This window comes from Lepisma saccharinum, chromosome 2 (assembly GCF_977018435.1).
Source record: "Lepisma saccharinum chromosome 2, izLepSacc3.1, whole genome shotgun sequence".
NCBI lineage: Eukaryota > Metazoa > Arthropoda > Insecta > Zygentoma > Lepismatidae > Lepisma > Lepisma saccharinum.
The window spans coordinates 168,990,740-169,014,534 of NC_139230.1; the positions used below are offsets into that span (position 1 = coordinate 168,990,740).

The 23,795-nt window shown below is 39.5% G+C and overlaps 1 protein-coding gene across 2 annotated transcripts in view; it reads right to left on the bottom strand.

Annotated features, from left to right (window-relative positions):
• dop (microtubule-associated serine/threonine (MAST) protein kinase dop) overlaps nt 1–23,795 on the bottom strand; it is a 1,057,607-nt gene that overhangs the window by 864,796 nt on the left and 169,016 nt on the right. For both annotated transcript variants that reach the window (XM_083117695.1, XM_083117694.1), the window contains exon 2: nt 4,506–4,664. In XM_083117695.1, the coding sequence (XP_082973821.1) occupies nt 4,506–4,658 (153 nt within the window). In that variant the 5' untranslated portion in view covers nt 4,659–4,664. The remainder of the gene's footprint in view (nt 1–4,505; nt 4,665–23,795) is intronic.

Below are 23,795 nucleotides of genomic sequence, written 5' to 3' on the forward strand. Positions count from 1 at the left end.
GTGCTCAGAAACTTACCTCGAGAGAGAAACAAGGACTGTTGAGAATGATCAAGAAAAACCCAAAATTAACATCGTCAGCAGTGTCGGCACATGTTCACGAACACCTGGGAAAACAAGTGTCCTCAAGAAGTATTAGACGGCTTTTCAACCGAGCAGGGTACAGAGCTAGGGTACCTAGAAGGAAGCCATACATCAGTAAGAAGAACAAGAATGCCAGATTAACATTTGTAAAGTAGTATGTGAGTAAAAGTTTGGACTTCTGGGATAAAGTGTTGTTTACGGACGAGAGTAAATTTAATATTATCCATAGTGATGGTAGAATTTTGGTGTGGAGAAAGCCCAATACTGAGCTTGAGTCTCGAAATCTCTTGGCCACAGTTAAACATGGAGGTGGTGGCGTTATGGTCTGGGGTGCTTTATTAAAAACAAGCACCCCGATGGTGAGAGGCGAAGGGACTCACCTCAAACAAGCACCCCGATGGTGAGAGGCGAGGGAAATCACCTAAAACAAGCACCCCAATGGTGAGAGGCGAGGGGACTCACCTAAAACAAGCACCCCGATGGTGAGAGGAGAGGGAACTCACCTAAAACAATCACCCCGATGGTGAGAGGCGAGGGAAATCACCTAAAACAAGCACCCCAATGGTGAGAGGCGAGGGGACTCACCTAAAACAATCACCCCGATGGTGAGAGGCGAGGGAAATCACCGAAAATAAGCACCCCAATGGTGAGAGGCGAGGGGACTCACCTAAAACAAGCACCCCGATGGTGAGAGGAGAGGGAACTCACCTAAAACAATCACCCCGATGGTGAGAGGCGAGGGAAATCACCTAAAACAAGCACCCCGATGGTGAGAGGAGAGGGAACTCACCTAAAACAATCACCCCGATGGTGAGAGGCGAGGGAAATCACCTAAAACAAGCACCCCAATGGTGAGAGGCGAGGGGACTCACCTAAAACAATCACCCCGATGGTGAGAGGAGAGGGAACTCACCTAAAACAATCACCCCGATGGTGAGAGGCGAGGGAAATCACCTAAAACAAGCACCCCAATGGTGAGAGGCGAGGGGACTCACCTAAAACAAGCACCCCGATGGTGAGAGGAGAGGGAACTCACCTAAAACAATCACCCCGATGGTGAGAGGCGAGGGAAATCACCTAAAACAAGCACCCCGATGGTGAGAGGAGAGGGAACTCACCTAAAACAATCACCCCGATGGTGAGAGGCGAGGGAAATCACCTAAAACAAGCACCCCAATGGTGAGAGGCGAGGGGACTCACCTAAAACAATCACCCCGATGGTGAGAGGAGAGGGAACTCACCTAAAACAATCACCCCGATGGTGAGAGGCGAGGGAAATCACCTAAAACAAGCACCCCAATGGTGAGAGGCGAGGGGACTCACCTAAAACAAGCACCCCGATGGTGAGAGGAGAGGGAACTCACCTAAAACAATCACCCCGATGGTGAGAGGCGAGGGAAATCACCTAAAACAAGCACCCCGATGGTGAGAGGAGAGGGAACTCACCTAAAACAATCACCCCGATGGTGAGAGGCGAGGGAAATCACCTAAAACAAGCACCCCGATGGTGAGAGGAGAGGGAACTCACCTAAAACAATCACCCCGATGGTGAGAGGCGAGGGAAATCACCTAAAACAAGCACCCCAATGGTGAGAGGCGAGGGGACTCACCTAAAACAATCACCCCGATGGTGAGAGGCGAGGGAAATCACCGAAAATAAGCACCCCAATGGTGAGAGGCGAGGGGACTCACCTTAAAAAAGCACCCCGATGGGAACAAAATACTGCTACGTCCACGTTGTTGTTCCTGGGTTATGCTAAATACAGTTTCTTATAAAAATTCCACATGCCTCACGTCATTTTTAAAGTGCATTTTTTACCATTTCCGCAATTTCATTTTTGCGATTACAGCGCCATCTATCACAGATCCACAAACACGTTTAAGACAAAACCTACGTATTTTTGTCTGGAGAATCCGAATCTGCAATACAAAATGGGGGTTCCCATTTGAGATTTTAAAGTTGCCCCTTGCCCCACCCCGAGGAAGTGGGGTGGGGGTGGAGTTTGGCATCATTGGACGAACAAATTTCATTCAAAAACTTTTTTTGATCAGATGCGTACTTCTCGAGATATTTCATTGTGTCAAGTTAAAAAACTCACCCGGTATATTCCGTAATTACAATATCTACACGCAGTTAAAAGCAGCTGTAAGTCATACTTTTCGTTAGTTATCGAGCTTACTTTCTTGCACGTTTCCAACAAAATTATGGTTTGCTAAAAAATTGTAAATACAATTCTAGTATATTCCTCGAACAAATGTTTCATGTCATGTAATTTTTTCAAGCGTGAGGAATACCTATTTCTATTTTTCATATATGTATTATAATTAATGTTAATTTTAGATGCTCGCAACCCCCCCCCACACACACACACGCACACACACCAGTAAAAATAAATCAGCATCCAGTTCATGAACGCATCATGTTGCATCTTATCTAGAACGAAATAATTAGGGATCGGCAGATGATGACCTAAAAAATGTCAAAAAATTACCTTAAAAATCTTAAAAAAATTACCAAAAACTAATTTCCGCTCTGAAAATAAAAGCTTAATTTATTTCCATAAATTACAAGAGAGTAGCTTAATACTTCGATAAGACCCGTTCTTTGGTGTTTTAAAGTACTGAAGCTAAGGGATAAAAGCAATTAATTGTTAATGTAGATCCTTCTTCGGCCAGCACCTGAAAATATTGTTGTGTTTCGCTTACACCAGATTAGGGTCTATATGTTTATTTAAAAAATTCGTAACTAATTTTACTTTAAAACCACAGAATAAAGCGAAAATAAAGGCCACCAAGGGAACCTTAAAGTTGGCTTCACACAAAGTATTTTAAGTTTAATGGAAGAAAAATAAATTTATCACAATAAATTATTTAATGCATTGCCAAACATTTTAGTTAAATTAATATTGTACATTTCCATTGACCGTATTTTCGATTAATGGCAAAGTTGCTAAAAGGACCATGTCAGGAAATTTAAATATGTAAGTTATGCATTTAAAATCTACGAAGCAACAAAAAGAAGCCTAAAAATAAAGAAAATGCAATAAAAACGGCAAAAAATACTGAAAATGACCTAAAAACAAAAAACGAAAATACAAAAAAATGCAAAATAAAAACAATGTTTTCTGGTTGTAACTGAAGGGAAACGGACTGACATCAGGTTTATCATTGTTTTCAAAGCTCAGAAGAATGGATGATTTGTCATCAACTTCCGAGTCCTAGAAATTACAATCAGTGCAACTTATGCTCGTTGTTAGTTACTTCTTAAAAAAATAATAACACCATTAAGCCTTGTTTCCATGATAAACAAAAACTCAGTATGCTGACCAAGGCAGAATTTATTTTATTTTATTTTATTTTAAAAGCGGGCATTAAAACTTACAGGAAGGGAGGACGAAGCATATTAAGAATAGCGAAGAACGCAATCAACAAAGAAAGGATTATCTACGAAGTGAAGTGTAAGGAATGTCAGAGTGTGTATACATAGGAGAAACAAAAAATATAGGCTGAAAGATATGTTGAAAGAACATAGGGATGATGTACGACTTAAGAGAGATAGCAATGCGATATTTAAGCACACAAGAGAAACAGAACATGTCATAGAGTGGGATGAGGCTAAGCAGATAGCGTACCTCATTCTTTAGAATGACACGATAGGAAGGGAGAAGAGAGTACTAGTGAGAAAATGGAAGGAAGCCAAGGAAATAGAGAAGAAGACACAATGAACTGGAATGGGGGACTAAAGATAAACAAAGAATGGAAGAAGGTGTTACAAAGAGTGGAAAGGACAAGAGCTAAGGAGGAGAGAAGAAGGAAGAGGAATGAAGAAAGAAAGGTTAAGGAAAAAGAGTGTGAGATAAGGAGTCCAACCACGTTCCAGATGAAATGAAATGTTCATCTAAATCGCCTGTCAGGTGAAACAACAGTTGACAGGAGAAGGCCACCTGCTGGAACACCTGGAAAGGAACGTTCCAGATAAACACTTTCTAATAATCTTGTGTCTGGAGGTTAGTGATTTTTCTTCCTGTTTTGTACCTTGTTTCATTTGTGCTTGGTACAGAGTCTGAAGAAGACCTTGCTAGAAGGTTGAAAGATAACGTTTAGTTTATGTTTTAAAATAAAATAAATTCTGCCTTGGTCAGCATATAGAGTTTTTGGTTAAAGAAATATAACTGTAACTGAGTTACATTTCAAAATAAATAACTACAACTCTGAGTTACATTTTTGAGCAAACTGACTGAGTTTATATTATATTGTAACTCTCCAAAGACTGATTCATACAACTCATTTATGATGATGTTTGTTTTTGTTTGTACTATAAACAAAAAAAAATAACTTTCTAGTTACAACTTGATGTGATTAAATTCCAGGGGGGAAAAAACATAAATAAAGTTCCAGACACCGGAAGTTATGACAGCCCATACCTGCAAAATCTCTTCCAACTTGTGCTGTTTCGCGAAGTCTCCAAGAGCAGTCGCTTTGCGATTTGTCGGGGCGGAGGACGACCTCCCGAACATAGAGCGCCTCCACCGTCGCCATCTGTTGAGCGAGAGATCAACTTCGAGCTCTGATGACATGGCTGCCTGAAAAGAGGGAACAAGTGATGTAGTTAGAGAGAACAGCTGATTGAAGGTATTGATTTACCCTGCCAAGATCTCTCAGGTTCAACGCAGTCAACGCTCGGGAGCGTCCTTGCGTGGCATATTTAGAATGCTTCAAGAGTAAACAACTCAAGTTATGCAAAAACAAGCAACAAACAATCTACGCTTCCTTTACATTAAAAAGTTCCGTACCAATTTATTTACTCGCATACTGTTTATTTAAGCAACTCATATTTATACTAAAAAGTCAACATTACTTCCAAGTAGATGCAGTCTTGCAGGCCAACGACGCTCTGGCGCCTGGACCTGTGTCGTGCTATCCTGTGTTTGTCCCAACACGTGCTGAGTGCCCCTTTACAGGCTCAGCATTTATTTATTTATTGAGAACACAACAGGCAGATGCCCAATTACAGTGTTCTATAAATCTGGCATTGTTCTCAATCACAATAATTATAATAAACTTAACTGATACAATACAATACATTCAATAAAGTTATGCAATACAATACAATATAAAATAATGAATATATAAAAATAAGACAAATACGTACAAGGATATGAATTGATTACTATTATGTGTGTGTGTGTGTGTGTGTGTGTATGTGTGCGTACATATATATATATATATATATATACAGGGTGTCGCAAAACTCTTTCAACAACGCTTGGGAGCTGGTAGATATCATAAAAACAAGTAAAAAGTAAAGTAAAGTAAAGTGTTCCCCTGTGCTTAGCACCACGCCATGAAGGCGTATAGGGGGTGTGGGGGTAACGCCCCACACTTTCTTGATCCGGTCGTGAGTGGGGGTGATGTGATCAGCATCACGCCCCTGACCGCCTTTACCCCCCAGGGTTTCCCCCAGGTACCCATGTTATTCGACGCTGGGTGGGCGCCGGGGCCGCTTCCATCGTTAGAAAAGTTCCCGGATTTGAACCGGCCGGGGATCGAACCCGGGACCTTTAGCATGGTAGTCAGACGCGTTACCGACTGAGCCACCGCGGCCACTAATAAAAACAAGTAACTTTTCCCTATAAAGTTTACCTCGAAAGCGCTTAGTTTCTGTGCTATAAGCGCTTAAAGTCTATCCTGTACGTATGCAACCCAACACAGCAAACGCTTGCTCTGACATAACTACCAGGGGCGCGTGGCAGGGTTGTTACTAGCGTTCCTCGTTAAGAGAGACGACTTGAAAACAACAACTTGGGAGTCTTGCCTGAGCAAAATCCAAAACATTAATGATACTTTCGATGTTGTGAGAAGCATTGACAGCATTTATAAACTGACCAAGACAAATAATGGGCAGAATGAAATTCAAGATTACTCATTCTAAAATATCTCCATTGATTTGGTTTATTTTAATTCGCTTTTCTGCCACCTTTGGGTAATCGCGAAGATGAGGATGATATGATGAAATAACAAATGACACCAATGTCTAGGCCAGGATTTAATTCCGAGACACCTGGCGCCGTAGCGAGCTGTGTTAACGTCATAAATTGTACATATTTATCATTCATTGTAGCAACTTGATATCAACATTGAAATGGAAGCGTAACATTTTCGTAAGGCACCAAAATGTCAACTTTTAGTTCACCCTAGAAACCAGGGTTGTCTATATATTTTTGGGAGTATTCCGTCATTCACTTCATCTTATCATTAATCCCCATCGTCGCGATTATGCAAAAGTTGAGAAATGCGATTTTAAATAAACTCAATCATCAATATCATTTAAACAAAGATATTTATATGCAGATGAAATTATTTACAAGTGCTATTAACGAAGTTACTGTTGGGTAATGTTTTCTTTCACCATCTACCCAACATATTTAAACGTTTAGTGTCGTTACATGCAATAATAATAATACCATACCCATTGAGTAAGTTTTGATATTAAGAGGTTGACCAACCCTAAACATTTCTGAATCTTTTTTTGGGTGTGTGTGAGGAGATGCAAAGATATTTAAACATGGTTTGAATGAGTTAGTGTTCTAAGTCCACTTTGTGCACATTAAGGCAAATCGGAACTGGACCTACAGTTTAAAGTTGGATCCGAACCACCATGTGCCTCCACTTGATATCGAACCCGGAACACCTTGATTACTAGGCGACGACGCTAGCACTGCGCCATCGGGGAGGTCCTACTTAAACGTGGAAAAACACACGCTGTAGAATGAAAGGTGTGAAGTTGAACAAAGCACTTTGCTTAACGTAGTGTAGTTGCAATAAGCAATTTCTAGCAATTAGATTTTTTAATGTACACAATTTGTAACGAGTTAACCCGTCGACATAGAATATGGGAATAGAGGAAATAAACAGGATATTGCTATACAAGCGATGAAGAAAATGTACGTGATTTCAATAATCACGAAGACCTTCGTAGAATAGGGAATATTGAAATTTTCGAATAACCCTCGTATATATAAAAAAAATCTTAAATGTAGTCACGATGAACGAAACAATTATAATGATATGTCAGCTTAAAAGTAATTAAATAACCGTAACTTTGTCAACTGAATAACATACAATTTGGGGGTGCACCACACCGCTGAAATGCCAAAGTAAAGTAAAGTAAATAATACTAACTAAAACATCAGGAACTTGGAGTATACTGTTTAGAAAACCAAACTTATAAAATGTTCTTACAGTTTAGAATTACATAAAAGTACTCCTCTTTCATGTCGACAAAGATGAATACAAAATACTAACTTGTCAATGTAGGCACGTTCCAAGTGCTTATGTGAAAGACTTAAAAAACTATTTATGCAGAAGAGAAAATTTGAGCGCAAAGCATCATGTAACGCTGCACATTTATATTTAAATTCCGGGTCCAAGGGAAGCCAGCGATGCGAAGATAGCACGGGTGTGGAAAGATCATGTGGCAGAAAATGAGAAAACTTCCTACAAACTTGGGAACTATTTAAGCGACGTTCACGGCTATTACCAGGAGCCACTTTCGAGACTTCGCAGCTGTTTTCCCTGAAATTAGGTGTATATACACCCTAGACGTGGGTCGAACGGTACAGAAAATCTGATAGATCTACTCCCTTTTCATTTCTTCCAGTGTACACTTTATTTACAGCTTGCAATGTTGAAGTCAGTTTGTTTTAAGCATGGTTGTTGAAGATCCTCCAGGAACCCATGGATTCTAATGGGTTCTATTGGGTTCCCCAACAGGACCGAAACCTTTCCTCTCGTACAATTTAAATTCGGTCCAAGTTGATCCGGAAAAAATAATCCTGGACCGTATTCAAATTCAAAAAAAAAGTTTCCTTGACCGTATTTAAATTGATCAAGAAAAAAGTTCCTTAACCGTATTTAAATTCATCCGAACCCATTTACGGTTTAGAACCCATACATTCTAATGGGTTCCGTAACAGGATCGGAACCATTATTCTCGCACAATTTAAATTCCTTGGAACCTATTTAAACTGATCCGCATAAAAGGTTCCTGACCGCATTTAAATTGATCCGGAAAAAATGTTTCTGGACGGAATTGAAATACTTTACTGATAAAAAGGTTCTTTATGGTCCAGAACCAATGTACGTTTGCTGATTTTCTCTCCTGGACCGGAATTGAATTTATTTAAAATTTAAAATTCCTGGACCTTTAGCAACGCTGATATATACTGTATATACAGTTTGGCTATTTTACTTGTTTTTTTGGTAGATTAACTGATGTGATAAGGATGAATGGTAATACAACGAAACATCCATGCCATACTCAGAACTCGACCTTACGACATCACAAAATTCCCAGAGGTGAAGTAGAGTTTATCTGCTTTAAAACACGCTCATTACCTGTTATGGTTTAAAGCAATTGCCACACTGGGACATTTAACATCCGCTTCTATTGCTCTGTTTCTGTAGGGAAAAGGACCAACCGGCTTCCAACCAATATGAATTGAGTGGTCAAATTGTGACAGGGCAAATTAGCTCTCCGGGATCTGCAATAGCTCATGAATTTCAAGACCACGTTACAAGCGATTTGCAGTGAGCGAGGCTGCATCACGGGAACAACAGTGATTTGTCACAGCAGTGAGCCCAGGATTATTGCAGCTCTCGGTCAGTGTAAGCTCTAGTATGGTTACAACAAGTGAAACAACGTTACACAAGAGATCTATTCTCAGCGTTTCCAGTACAAGTAATATCGAGTAGCATTACTATTTGCAATGTGATTGTGATACAGTATATGCACAATTACTATTCTGGAAAAAAAACGTACTCATTAGTCATAAATGGCGTTTGTTTCCACGCACAACTGCGAACTCGCAGACCCGGAAGGCTCCGCAAGGTCTGCCGCGAACTTGCAGCACTGGCGGCGGTTGCATGAGGAATCAAGCTCCCTGTATAAGGTCGAATGCTTCTCATTCCTACCGCTACATTGAGGGAACTCTGGAAGTACGGTTGCAGAAACATGCAGGCTCGATTGAAACAGTGTGTTGCGCTAGAGGATGAATGTAGCTTGCTATTCCAGTGTGTCATAGGGATGGGGTCAAGACGAGATGATCGTGTGTGAATAAGTCTGTCTCGTTCTGTCTTGTCCCGATTTATAAACAACTGTCTCGTTCTCGTCTTGATCTCGAACAGGGCACGTCTCTGTTTCATCTGGAGTCTCGAAATGCACAGTATAAACAGCTTGTCACTGCACAAACTTTGACAGTATTTAGAGCATATTATGCGATACAACTTCCCTTAATAATATTTGATGCCCCATTTCAACGCTACGAAAAAATGGGATTTTATGTTAAATGACGCAATCAGGCTGCACAAGTTCACAGTTTCCAAACTTGATTTAACTTTGTAATTCCGATGAACACAGTATATGAACTATCAATAAATAATCAGGCGGATATCAGCTTATTATGTCTGAAAAAGTCGCATAGTAAAGTAATTTAGGTTTTCAAATATATATCATAGCTTAGAAAAGTGTCGAAAGAGACGCAGAGTCTCGGATGCTAAAACTTGTCTCGTCTCGATTTGACAGATATCTATCTCCTTCTTGGTCTCGTCTCGGAAAGTCTCGATGATTGATTGATTGAATTAGGTTATTTTTACGTAGCGTTTCTGCCACTTTTGGCTAATCGCGACGATGAGGATGTGTGATGATATGATTAAATTTATGAGAACGCAAGGAACAGCCATGTCAAGAAGGGATTCGAACGGGGACTTCTGGCGTCGTAGCGCGCTGCAAGTAAGTCTCGAAGAGCCTAGCCTCGTTCTTGTCTTGAATTTTACAAGACTGTGTTTTGCATTTTTTTTTAACTTTACGTCGCTTTTCTACCAACTTGGCTAATTGCGATGATGAGGCGACTGTCTCATTTTCGGCTACCTCTCGAAATTAGCCCTTAACTACTATGAACAGCCTCTCCAACCGCGCTGAATTTATCTTTCATTTCATTTCCCACACTCCTCCAACCACAAGTGAACCCTTGTCCATACCTTTTACTTAGGGTGCTGCCTCCATGCCGTCGAGATCACGAGGTCTTGCCTTTGTTTGTTCAAATCTTATTGAATTTTATTTTCGGCGAGAGGTCTGACAGACGTACCATAATATTTACGTGTGGTTTTTGTTACGTTGTCCTTCAAATGGCTCATTACTCATTTTCAATTTCAGCAAAAGATTACATATAACTTTGAACTACCTCTCTGACAACATAAAAATGTAGAAATTTTAAGAATTTGAAATTTCAAAAAATAAAGGAGCCATTGTTACAATTTTTGACTGATTTTCTTCCTCTTTGCGTAAATTACGTTGTGTTTTTTTCTACTAAACAACAATAATTGAAAACTGCTTTACAATATTTTCTATAACCGTGTCAAGTCACATGAAACGCATCAGAAATTGAAAATAGCAAAACAACTAGTTTACAGTACAAAATGAAAACAGGAGTGTGACAGACCTCATTCATAGTAGTTGTCTCGTACTCATACTATGTCACATACTATGCCATATACTATGTCTACCTAAAGGAAAGTTACCAAATTGTGAAGCTGGTGTTGGAAAAATTCAGTAGGAAAGTCACCAGTGCGATACATTCGATAATTTTAAAATGCTTGGATTTCTTCTCGATTAACAGAGTGAGTAAACGAAATACTCATGACTAGGGCCCGGGACTTTATGTTATAATATATTTTTCATATTTTTTATATATAATGGGAACGAATTCCCGAGTGAGATCTCGACGTATCTGGTAATAATAAACTGAAATTAGCAAATTTGATAAGACGTAATTTGACATACGTATTTTACGATTTTTTTGTTTTTACAACATATTTATTCCCTTTTCAGGCAAGATGACATATTTAGCTATCTATAATTTCCTAATTTTCCTACATACAAATAATTATTTAACATATATCCGGATCTTTATTATCCACTTATTTTGAGACTCGAAACTGAAAACATCCATGACACCTCTGCGCAGACACGCCGGCAGGATTTTTTCCTGGAGGAGGGAAAGCGACCCCTTGAACCCCTCCGGGCGCCCATGCATCTGCATTATTGTCTGAGCTTGCATGATGTGAACGAACTTTGCCCTTCATTGTTGTACGCATTCACGAGAATCGCCAGCGAGAAACGAAACGAATTTGAACTGTTGTATGACCTTATTTTTTTCCATTTTACAACAATTAAAAAAACTGACAGTTACGTGCTAAAGTCGCCAGACTTTGATTTTACCAATAATGCGAAAAAGAGGCCGACGTCAAGAAAAGAACCTGGACGTTTGTTTGGTTTGAGTTGCTGTTTTAAGTCCACTTTATGCATAGTAAGGCTAAATCGGGACTGGACCTACAGTTTAAAGTGGGATCCGAACCACTTGTGCCTCCACCGGGTATCGAACCCGGGACCTCTTGATTACAAGGCAATGACGCTACCACTGCGCCATGGGGGAGGCCCACCCTGGACGTTTGTGTTTGTCGATAAGAAGTAAGAACAATGCTTCGAACGAGTGTTGGTTAACGCAGCGGCTTCTCTTTCAAGCCAAGTGAATATGGTTTGACGAGGCAATCTCGAATCAGTGGTCGATTGAGAGGCGCAATAGTATCAGAACGATGCCTCCTGTAAAGGAATCAGATTCGGTCAAATTGAGAGGTTACGTTAAATAATTCGGTAGTGATGTTTTCTCGACAGATGACAAGATTTTGTTTTGTTTCTGTTGGATATTCAAAGAGGTCTTCAGTGTTGCAGCATCTAGACACGGCGAAGCACATAAGAAACTTGCAAAGGAAGAAAACGAACGTAGCTCAGGTATTGCTTCCACATGCGGTGTCAGTCCAGGGCAGTCGGCAGTCTTCTTTCACCCAGGAACTGTGCAGAGCATTCATCGCATCTGGTATTCCTCTGTGGAAGTTGTAAGAACAAACACTTCGTAAGTTTCTTCAGAAGTACTGCGACAGGGAAATTCCTCACGAATCCACGCTAAGGAAGGCCTACGTGGAAAATATATACAGTGACACTATACGCGTCATCCGGGACAAAGTGAAAAACAAAAACTTGTGGCTATCAGTGGACGAAACGATAGACTGTTGCGGGCGTTACATGGCAAATCTTGTGGTGGGTGTTTTAGAAACGGAACAGGCAGGAGAAATATTCCATGTGCATGTTGATCAGCTGGAGAAGATAAACCATTCAACAATCGCTAGTTTCATTGAAAACTCAATGCAGATACTAGGTATTCCGCGCGATAGGATTATGTTACTTGTAACCGATGCAGCTAGGTATATGCTGAAGGCAGGAAAAGCCTTACGGGTTCTATAACTGAAAATGGTCTACTTAACCTGCCTGGCACACGGACTTCATAGACCATGCGAAGAAATTCGATCAAGGTATCCCAACGTAGATCGATTTGTGTCAAACATGAAAAAAATCATCTTGAAGTGCCCATCACGACGCCAAGCGCTAAAGGAAGCTGTACCAGATATTCCTTCGCCACCACAGCCGGTGGTGACGCGGTGGGGAACATGGCTCTCAGCAGTTCAATATTACTGCACCAATCTTAACATTCTTTCCGAAGTAGTTACTGGTTTTGAAAGTGAAGGTGCCACATCTGTTACACCCGGTCCACACGGGCGGAAAGAATGCTGAAAAAGTGCTTAATGTCTAAGCATTCTTCCGCATTGTGTCCGTAAGGTAATGCAGAGAAAATGCTGACACTCGGCCGAAACTGAAAATACGTAACTTTTATTCAAGTGACAGCCAATTATATTTTGGTGAGGAATGTAAACATTTAAAAAATGATATTTTCACCAAAACAAAGAAGTTGAGCCTCTTTCCTTTTTGGGAGGTGAGGATGGCTTTTATGTCAGTGTATTTTGAGATATTTACTAGTAACCTTTTTTTAAAATTACTCATCAGGATTAATGTGTTTGTATGCCGTGTGTTATGAATAAGCTCTCGTACATGAGTCATGACTTTCCAACAAACCGATTTCCTCTCTGCATCTGAAAGCTGAAAAAAGTTTCGTGGACCGTATTTAAATTGTTCTATGTTTATCAGAAACACAACGCTAGAACTCAGCACCACGTGGTGTGAAACAATGCGCAAAGCGCGTGACGTGATCATTCAGCCTAGCAGACGTTCCGCTCGTGTGGACGATACCATAAGACGCAATAGAAATAGCAGTCAGCCCAGTCTTCGTTCCGCACTTTGTTGGCTATGGGCGATGCTTACAGAATGCGGCAGACGTTCAGCATCCGCAGGCTAGTCAGTCCGTGTGGCCGATCCTATTACTTCCTTCAGCCATAACAACCAATGCTTAAAGAGTGCTGAAACGCCAAGCACTCTTTAAGCATTCTTTCCGCCCGTGTGGACCGGGGCTTAGTGTTGTTCAGCAATTACTTCAAAATACAGAACTGAAAAACGATATTGCTTACATTTCTGCGAATTTCGCGTTCCTCGTGTTGTGCATTGAGCAATTGGAGAGAAATGGTGTAAGTGTGCATGACTCACTTCAAATTATAGAAGACGTAAAATTGTCGATAGTGAGGGGTCAAACAGCAGATTTGGTTAGAGAGGAATTCAGAACCATCTTGAACAACAATCCTGGATTCAGCACTTTCACCACCATCGCCGGTGTCGTGTGCGGTGACGGAAGATCAACTCTGGAAAGTGTTGAGGAAGATTTGACACCTGCAGATGTAGCATTTTTTACGTTTGCTCCAGTTACATCGTGCTCCGTGGAACATACATTCTCACGCTACAAAGCGCTGCTGGTAGATAACAGGCGAAGTTTCACGGTAGAGAACCTGAAGAGAATTTTCGTTTCTCGCTGCAATGCTTGAAGTTAATAAAAATTAAAAATTGTGTGAACTTTCTTCGTTTATATGCCTACGTACGTTTTAACAAAGATTATGTATGCAGATTGAATACAGTATTTTTTTCATAAAACTCTGCCTTTTCTTGCACATAAATTCGAAAATTACACTTCCAACAAATAGGTAAAATGTGGCAGAATAGTATATGCAACTGAGGATTTTTCCAATGTTTCTCCACGCATTCTACATGAAAGAGATTCTAATTTCATTTAATACATCATCCGAACTTTGTTGATATTGCGTGGAAAACCCAGAATTGAATTGTAAATAAAAAAAGGAAGTTCTGCTTTCCATATATTTGGGATTCACTGTTTTTTTCATTTTTCTGACATATTTTTCAATTTTTAAGGCATATTTTAAATTTTTTCTGACATATTTACATACATATTTTACACTTTTATAGGACATAAAGTCCCGGGCCGACATGACTTCTCCGTTTCTGGGATAGCCGAGCAAAAAGCACGATAAGCCGTGGGTCCCGAAAGAAGAGAGCTGGTCCCAGGAACACACAATGTCATAATTACAGATATTATTCTGTGCCAACACTGTGTATCAAATTGGACTGGCAAGTGTTGCAGATGTTTCCTAGTTTCTCGATAATTTTGCAGAACTTCAGATACAAATGATACTGCGTAATCAACTGAAGAAAATAATGATTTCATAAAAAAAAAATAAGGAACCTCGGAGACATTTCAAATAGTGCTGTCTTTATTTCTCTTGTGCACAACAGGAGTCAGGAAGATAATGGAGTGGCGGAAACATTCTTTGAACGATATAAACCTGCATGGATTGGATTGGTTTGGTGTTTTAAGTCCACTTTATGCACAGTAAGGCTAATCGGGACTGGACCTACAGTTTAAAGTGGGATCCGAACCACTATGTGCCTCCACCATGTATCGAACCCGGGACCCTTTGATATAAATCTGCAGAATGTCGGAATTTGCACATACTTAATTCCTCCTTGGATTTCTTGTGATAGACTTCCAGAGATAGAGAGAGAGATAGGCAGACTTTGCTTCCTCAAAGATATCCAGACCATACAAGCAGATATTTTCCAAAATATTTGATTGATTGATTTGGTGTTTTAAGTGCACTTTATGCACAGTAAGGCTAATCAGGACTGGACGTACAGTATAAAGTGGGATCCGAACCACTATGTGCCTTCACAGCATACAATCAGATGTCTGTTCAATGATGTGTGACTACTTTTGGAGGGTTAATCAGTGTTGGGATTATGACTTTCCCCCAAACAAACAACAAAAAACCTTCACTTTTAAATGATGAACACATTGTTTCATTGTGTTTCTTTGGATATTTACACAGTTAACATTTTTATACCATTCAGTGGCGAAGCGTGGTCTTAAGAAGAAGGCAAGCAATGCAGTACTCCGAAAACCAGGGGGAAGGGGTAAATTATACAGCCCATTGCCCCAGTTTTTCTAGGAAAGAAAGGACATTTTAAATAATAATATTATATCACACAACTCCTCTCTCAACGGCCATGCTTCTTAGTTAAAAATTATTGGTCACGTTATTGATATAATAAAATACTTGCTATTATTTTCAGCTTCCATTACACAATTTGAAATTTCCATGTTTGTTTTGGTAAATTCACAACACACCAAACAAAAGAGAAAATTCACTTCAACCACTCGTTCTTCCCACAGAAATGGAAAAATGTTCCGAAAAGCTCCGAAACTAACAAAAAAGTGATTACCAACCTCGTTGTAAAAATTATTGTTTACTGGAGAGTAAAATATCTGACTTGAAGCTTAAAATTAATTAAGCTCTGGAATAATAGGTCATTACAACAGGAATAACATGCGCCGATTCTTTTTTTAATAATAATAGAATAGAATCCCCATTATTGAGTGGGCGTGTTAATGTATCATATTAATAAAAATAGTATTTCGAGTTTGATAGCATTTAGGACTTAACGATTTTGCTATTTGCAGGTCTCAGAAGAGAGTTTCATTGCTTTCTTCAGTGGCGTAGCAACATATCGCGAGGCCCTGGGCGAGATTAGAATGCGAGGCCCCCATCCGTTCTTTAAATTTGAAATCTCAATGTGAATCGATACAAAATCTTCAGTGATACGTCAGCAATTTATCATATTTAAATAATAATAATAAATTACTCACAAAAATTATATTTAATAATTCACTCTTCATAAAAATAGCTTTCTCTGTTTTTCGGGAGCTGAAATCTGAAACTGTAAGACAGGCCCGTACCCACGGGAGGGGCAATGAGGGACTTCATCTCGAACTGAAGATATAAAAACCTAAGAAAATATCATTGACGATTTTTCAGATTGTGCAAGAATTTTGATTAAGTCCTTGCATATGAATGGGTTGTTTGGGGAGAGAGGCAGGCTCCAGAAGTCAGCAGTCTGCAATATTGAGTAATTTTTGTTTTAAAACCATTGATGGAAGCCTGCAAGGTACCCCGTCCCGATTTAGTCAGGACAGTCAATTCTTTTCAATCCCTGTCTCGACTTTTTTCAAACTGCAGTCGCGTTACAAAAATGTTCCTTTTTTGTTAAATAACATTTATACATGTTTTTTTTATTTTAATAATCATTGCTAATACGTACCATTTAATTTATAAATATATTATTTTTTACAACTTCCCCCCCCCCCGCACTATGCTATACCTTATCTAAGAAGGGAAAATAAATTAATCTTGCTCCCTAGTTTTGTTACCAAATCGCCACCATTCTTTTATAACCGTAGATATTATCATGGCTGTTCAATGGTGCTGGTATAAGAATTTCTAAAAAATGAAAACAATGTTAATTTGCAAAACACAGTATAATTCGAAAACTTCTTAGATTTGAATGTAAACAATAAACACCAAGCTGTAAAATTATTTTTTGTGTTGCTTTGGAACATAACATAGCAACTCTACAATTGTACAGAAAATAGCAAAAATAATAGTAAGCAAATTATTAATCACTATTTTCATTCTGTTTTTACTCTACATCTTGTGTTGCTCTGAGGGATGGAATTCTGCTGATGCGAAGCTGATGTTGACATCTGCTTAGTGGCCTTTTCATTTCAACCCATTATCATCACACTGTGGGAAACAGACTGAGTGAAAATAGTAATGGACATATTACGCTTGCCGGGGTGTACACTTAGCACTAGCTGCAATGCTACCATAACATTAGTGGTCACACCTAATACTCCAACAGCAGCAATTCGCCGACCACCGTGACGGAGTGGTTAGCACAGCACGCTATGACCCCATGGGTCCCGGGTTCAAATCCCGTGCTGTGCATAAGTGTTATTTTTTAGTGTTCCTTTATCAATTTCAGTCTATCATCACTCATCCTCATCGTCGCGATTAGCCAAAAGTGTAAGAAAATCGACGTAAAATAACCTAACTCAATCAATTCAACAGGATTTCAGATCTTCCCTTTGTTCCACATTTTCCGATCTGCTCCCCCCACCCTTAAAGAAATCCTGGGTACATGGCTGCTGTAGGAAGGAAGGAAACAACGCAAGCTTTTAAATCCCTCACACTTGCTTCGTGCTTTGGTGTTAACTTATAGAAATCGGGAGATATCATGATTTTTTGCGTAAATGTTTCACATGAGAAATACGACGGTAATTTTTACATTTTTCGGGCCCCCTTAGGGTTAGGGCCCGCCTGCCTGTATGTTTCACCCCTGATTTGACGTATTCATTCAAATTATAACGCTTAACTAGAATTTAGAACCCGATAAAAACAGAATGTTTTAATTTTATTGCCCATAAAAGTTAGCCTTTTCCATATTCTTTTCTCACTTGTATTTACTACATTTTTCGTATGAACCCCATGGGACGCGAGGCCCCGGGCGGTTGCCCACTTCGCCCACCCCTTGCTACGCCAGTGGCTTTGTTCACATAAGTTTTATCGAAAAAAAACATCAGTTTATTGAATTTGTTTGTATGGAAACTCACGATAAATATTGTGTAAATTATTTGGTAGTTGTCAACACTGGCGTGAATTAAGATGATTGAGGCATGAAGCGGTCAACAGCCAGCTGTTCTGCAGATTCCAGCGCTCTCCAGTGCAGGGGACACCATGTTTGATGTTTGTCTTATATATATATATATATATATATATATATATATATATATATATATACACATACATACATACATAAACTGAAGGTCGACATCATTGACACGTTTTACAAATCGTGAAACTTAAAGTAATGCTTTAAAGTTTGTCTACATGGAATTTGTAACAGTTATAATGATTTCTTTCAATAATTCTGTGTTTATAATAAAGCAAATATTCATCGTCCACATCGTATTAACACTTATATCACAGAGAAGATAATTATCATCTCTGTGCTTATGTGCTTTCTGCTAGTAGTGTCTGCTTTCCGCTTGGCTCGGCTGTTTTCGAGAAACCGAAAAGCAGATAAAGAAGGTAAAGTGTTCCCCTGTGCATAGCACCACGCCATGAAGGCGTATAGGGGGTGTGGGAGTAACGCCCGAAAAGCAGAGCTTTTATTAATGATTTGGGGGCTGTGCCTTCACCAGCATCTACTTTTCGCCATATGATACTTCAGGAGTGTTAGTTTCCCGCTCAGTGGCTGCAAGCAGAGAGGTTGCTTACCAACGGGCTGCTGAGAGAGATTGCGGACGTAAAATTTCGCGAAATCGAGTGCAATAGAAACTAAATAAGGCACTCAACATTCAGTACATTAAATGATATTTTAATAGTGCAAGCAGTGCTTACATGGCTTGTACTATATCTTCGCCACTGATGCCATTACTTCCATGTTACATAACTTTATTTTTCATTTCTTAAATCATATACGTGCAATTGCTCTTGTATGCAATTATAGTGTATCATTTCGCATTGATTTACTGTGTTTGTATATTTTGCAAAAACAAATCATCTCTGTTCATCAGTTTGCTGCCAAGAGAGCCAGAAGGAAACAGTTTTAAGTGAGTGTTCTCTTGTTAAATCTAAGTGTATTGTTTATAAAACATTAATGAATATTTTGTAATCAGATGTGTCTATATTTTAAACTTTACAAGTGTTATTAATTCAGAGGATGCAATTAGTGAAAATAATGTAGTTCTTCCATGATAACATCCTGTTTGGCCCTATTTTCGATCTCTATCATCACATAATTAACTGTTTTTAATGTGGAGGTTAAGTTTTTGTATGTAAATATAAACATAAATTTAGAGTTGGAATTCTTTATATTACATGGTCATATGACATATTAGAACTCACGAAAACAAAAGTTTTTTTTTAAAAAAAAAAGTAAAAGTTATAGTGCATGTCAAGCAGTAACTTTATTATTTCTTAAATGGTAAAATGTGTGGTCTAGATTCTATAATGATTGTATAATCTCTCCTCTGGATCCCTCAGACGAATTGAAAATGCGTCGAGGTAACTTTTTCCGTTCAAATCAAAATGGTGATTGACTGAAGTAGAAAACACAGCCTTTGCAGTACTGCAGCAGTAGCCTGGCTGGTAAAGCAGTGGAGGGACTAGAAACAGGAAAAAATCTTCTGCCTGTCTTCATTTGGGTGTCTGCCTATCTACTAAATACCCAACCGGTCTAACGGTTGAAAAGGAAGCTGGAACAACTCCTTGAAATCTGTATTATCAGCCTTCTTAGTATTTTTATACTTTTGTCGGTTCAATGGTCTGATATTGTGACCTTGTCCTTTTATCAGATAATCAGTTGCCTTACAGGATAGTGTCGAGGACGTGCAGTGACCTCTGTTACTGTATTTCCACACATTCTTACTTCTTATGCTATTAGCTTGTTCTTCTTTTATTATTTATATTATGTTTCAAACATTTTTTTCTGAAACCATTCACAAATGTGAGAAAACATCTTGCAATGTATTAATTTAATACATAACTCCAAAAATAACTTGCGTTGAAGCATGTCCTATATTTAATGTTCCATGTCTGTACAATATACGGAGTAATATTGCTTTTGCATCTCAGCTTTACCCGACCGTCAAATGAAATGCAGCTCGATTTTCAAACCCTTCATGGTCAAAGGTAAGTTGTGGACAGGTTTGAAATCTTCACACTTTTCTAAATTAAAAACTTCAATGCTAAACAAAATGCCATTATTTACTCGCGCATTAAAAATAAACAGGAAGATGAATCAGATTAATAAAGGACACCCAAAACACACACACCTTCACTGTATAGCAACTGGAGCACCAATGAACAATAGTACAAGATGGGTCAGGAAGGCATTGTAGAGCGGAGTCCAAAATAACAAAGTGTTTAAAAGTAATAACAAGAACAGACTCGCTTGTATCACTCTCAACTCTGGCGCACATGCTGTTAAATTGTTTCTAAATAACGTCCAAAAGTTAAATAAATATTTTCCAGCAACTATATGACGATACGTTATACCTTGAAAGTTCATCGACCATCAAAATAAACTTAGAAGTCTTTTGTTTCATTCCACTGTCCGACAAGTTACTTATTAAAAGTAGCTGACCTACAGTTACTTGGTACAAAAATAACTGAGTTTCAGTTATTCATTTTGAAAAATAATTGAAAAGTAACTGAAAGTTACTTTTATAGCCACTTTCTGCTGGAAATTATCTTGCAAACAAATTGGACACAATCTATTAATTGTAATTACATAAATAAATAAATGAAGACGTACAGTCACCGGCAAAAAAATGGGACACCTAGATCCTAAAATACTCGCTTCTCTGCAAGGAGTTATGTGTGTTGCCTAACTCTCCAGCGGTGGTAGAAGTTGCCATTGAAAATTTACTATTAAATCCACTTATTGCCGTATTGTTATTTGTGAATGGACCTTCATCAATTTTAACATATCACCTCTCATCCTCATCGTCGCGATTAGCCAAAAGTGTCAGAAAAGCAAGGCTAAATAACAAAAATCAAATCAAATATCGTTACCCCTATTGCGAAGAAGTTACAACTATTTCTTTCTGAAGTAGCCAATTAGAATTCCCCGAAAAAGTAACTTAGAAGTAACTAACCGCGCCGCATTGAAATTAGGCGGGTGGCAGAAGTTCGCTCTGTTGCCAGGTCGGAGCACAATCAAGTGTGTTCGGAGGTTTAAGAGAATGAAAGAGGGACTCCATTTATGGGGCCTGTAACGAACTTTTAATTCATACGGTCACCAGCTCTGTGTCCAATGGAACTCGAAAGTGCTCCGGAGAGAGGTCGGTATGACGCTCGAACTAAGCAACGCAGCCCGGTTGACGTTGCCACACAGCGCGCCGGAAGCAGCGACTTTGTTCCGCTCTCGCTTTGCTTTTCCCACATGTGGCAACAGCGCAATTCTCCCATCCGCCTACTTTCATGACCGTGCGTTTAGTTACTTTCACACAATCCTTTGTTCCATAATATTTAAAGCAACTCTACTGTGATATTACCCTTAGCGCAGACCACGAACATCACACATTCTCGGTTTTTCACAGTCGATTTACGAGATCAAATAACTCAAGGCCCACAAGGGATGCTTTTCAATATAAGCGACCAGGGTTCCTCTAAGGCCATTCGTCGACCGACATGGTGAGCATCGCTTGTGCCTCGATAATCACAGGAGCCGAACCAGCTCGGGTCATTTTCAATTAGCTTAACATTCCCACCCTCCCGGATTCGCACCAAGAAACGCAACCCCTCCTACCCTCCTCACCACTTCCCTCTCCAGGCAAGAGCAGATCCATTCTGGAGATTGCCGCAGAAAGTCGGTCGCAGTTCCCATGGCAACCAGTGTCGCGTCAAATAAAGCTGGATGCATCAGTGCGTCGCATCTGGTGAATGCTCTCGGTCGAAGCCACATGTCCTCTTCCCTCAACCCTCGAAAAAGGAAACGAATGGACGAAAAAAAGAGAAACAATCTAGTGAAAGAAAAATTGTTTTATTCTTCGCGGGAAAAAATGCTTTGTGGGACGTTTAACGGGTTGTTTGCGAAGTGCGTACTTCGTCTATTAACTCTGTCCATTGTTTCACCCGATCACGCACCAGGGGCAAATTGTTCCCGCCACGAGGCGAATGACGGAGCAATCTACATCGAAATCTGGACCGAGATGCTGCATTGAATGACAATCATTTTTAGCCGCAGGCCAATGAGAGTAGGATGCTATTCCGCCAAAATTGTAGTCATGGGCACGACCGGCCCTAGGTGGGTGCGGAGCCTGGGGCATACAATATGACCAAATTTTTTCAGAGGTCTGAAAAAAATCAGAGATTTTTGTTTCTTAGTCTGAATACAGGTGTCCTATACGATCACAATTTAAGGATTATTACAATTAATAAACAATAATTTACATATTTCGTATAAGCAAAACATGTTGAAGGTCAAAAACTAATAATTATGGTAAGCTAATAAAGTTTCTAAATTGGTGTTTCATTTCCTATATGCCATTGATGTGTCGTTCATTACATTTATATTGTATTACAACTTTGGGAATGTTCAATATTTACATTTAATTACAAAACTGGGTATGTGCAATATCTATCAAAGTAGCAATTTTTAATCATATCCAATTACATTCTCTATTATAATTCTGTTTTGTTTCCTTTTCATTAAATTTTGACATTGCAGTGAAATTATATTCAATATAAAATGAATTAATTCTATAATGAAGGGAATATTTTATATTAACTATTTTTCACTGAAATATTTTAACACGATTTTCATGTGGTACTTTGTTTAGAATATGATTTAAGTGATTTTAAATATTTTTAAGTATGCCAAAACAATCCTTCAAGTCATGAAAAATCAAATAATTTGATTACATTGGAAGCAGTTGCAATAAACCTTACACGAACATTTATGTTTATCTGCAGCGGGACCAGAGCCTTGCACAGCGGATCAGTTTCGCTTACTATGCCCACCTGGTCGCCGAGCCGAGTTTTCCTCCTCCCGCCTAGCGAGTCAGAGAGTAAGAAATGTCTGCCTAGTTTTTGAAGTTCCAAGCGTCGAAATCACACGGATAACTGGTGGGCCTTGTAACCTTCCGAAGACTCAGCTTGCTTATCTACATCGAACGCTCATTCCTGCTGTGCACTGTCTCCAGATACATGAGTCATTCAGTCACTGTTGCCAACTTTTATATTCTAAACTGTTCAAGCAGCACTTGAAATGTTCATCAAGTTTAATCAATTTGAAATTGCAGAGATTTATTCCGTAGTAGAAAACATTTGTATTACTGACACCTAGTAGCGGCTTCTGCCTATTCGCACATTCGCAAGTGAACACTCAAATAAATCTGTAATGCAAATCATTATTATTATACTTATTTATTGAACTCTATCTGCTTCGAAACATCACGTGTTCCCACGCCGCTCCACCAAGAGAGATGGTGGAGAAGTCTGCGATCCGTGATATCAACCCGCGTAAACCAGGCCGAGATCGGGGCTGGAACACAATGATACTTTCGCTCGCTATGAGGCTGTTGCAGCAGTCGCGTAGAGGACGCTGATTGGGTGTTTTGGCTTGAGCACTGTGCGAGGGGAGATTGCATCACTTAGCAAGGCTGTGAACACAGCGATCTGTGTGCAAGGAAATGTAGTATTGCAAACCCATTCCATTGGAGATCGTGTGACGCAGTCGATGCAACCCATTTTTTTTATGAAAGGGAAATTTCGATGGTATATTGTCCCGAGCATAACAGGAGAAGAAAAGGAGGAGAGGGAGGGCAACTCAAACCAAAACGGGTGTTTTAAGCATGCCATTGCTTCGTGCATCTTGGTCAAAATAAACGGCCTCTGTGGCGCAGTAGCCGAATTATCAACCTGCGGGTAGGGAGCGTGCATCAAATAGTCAGCTGTTT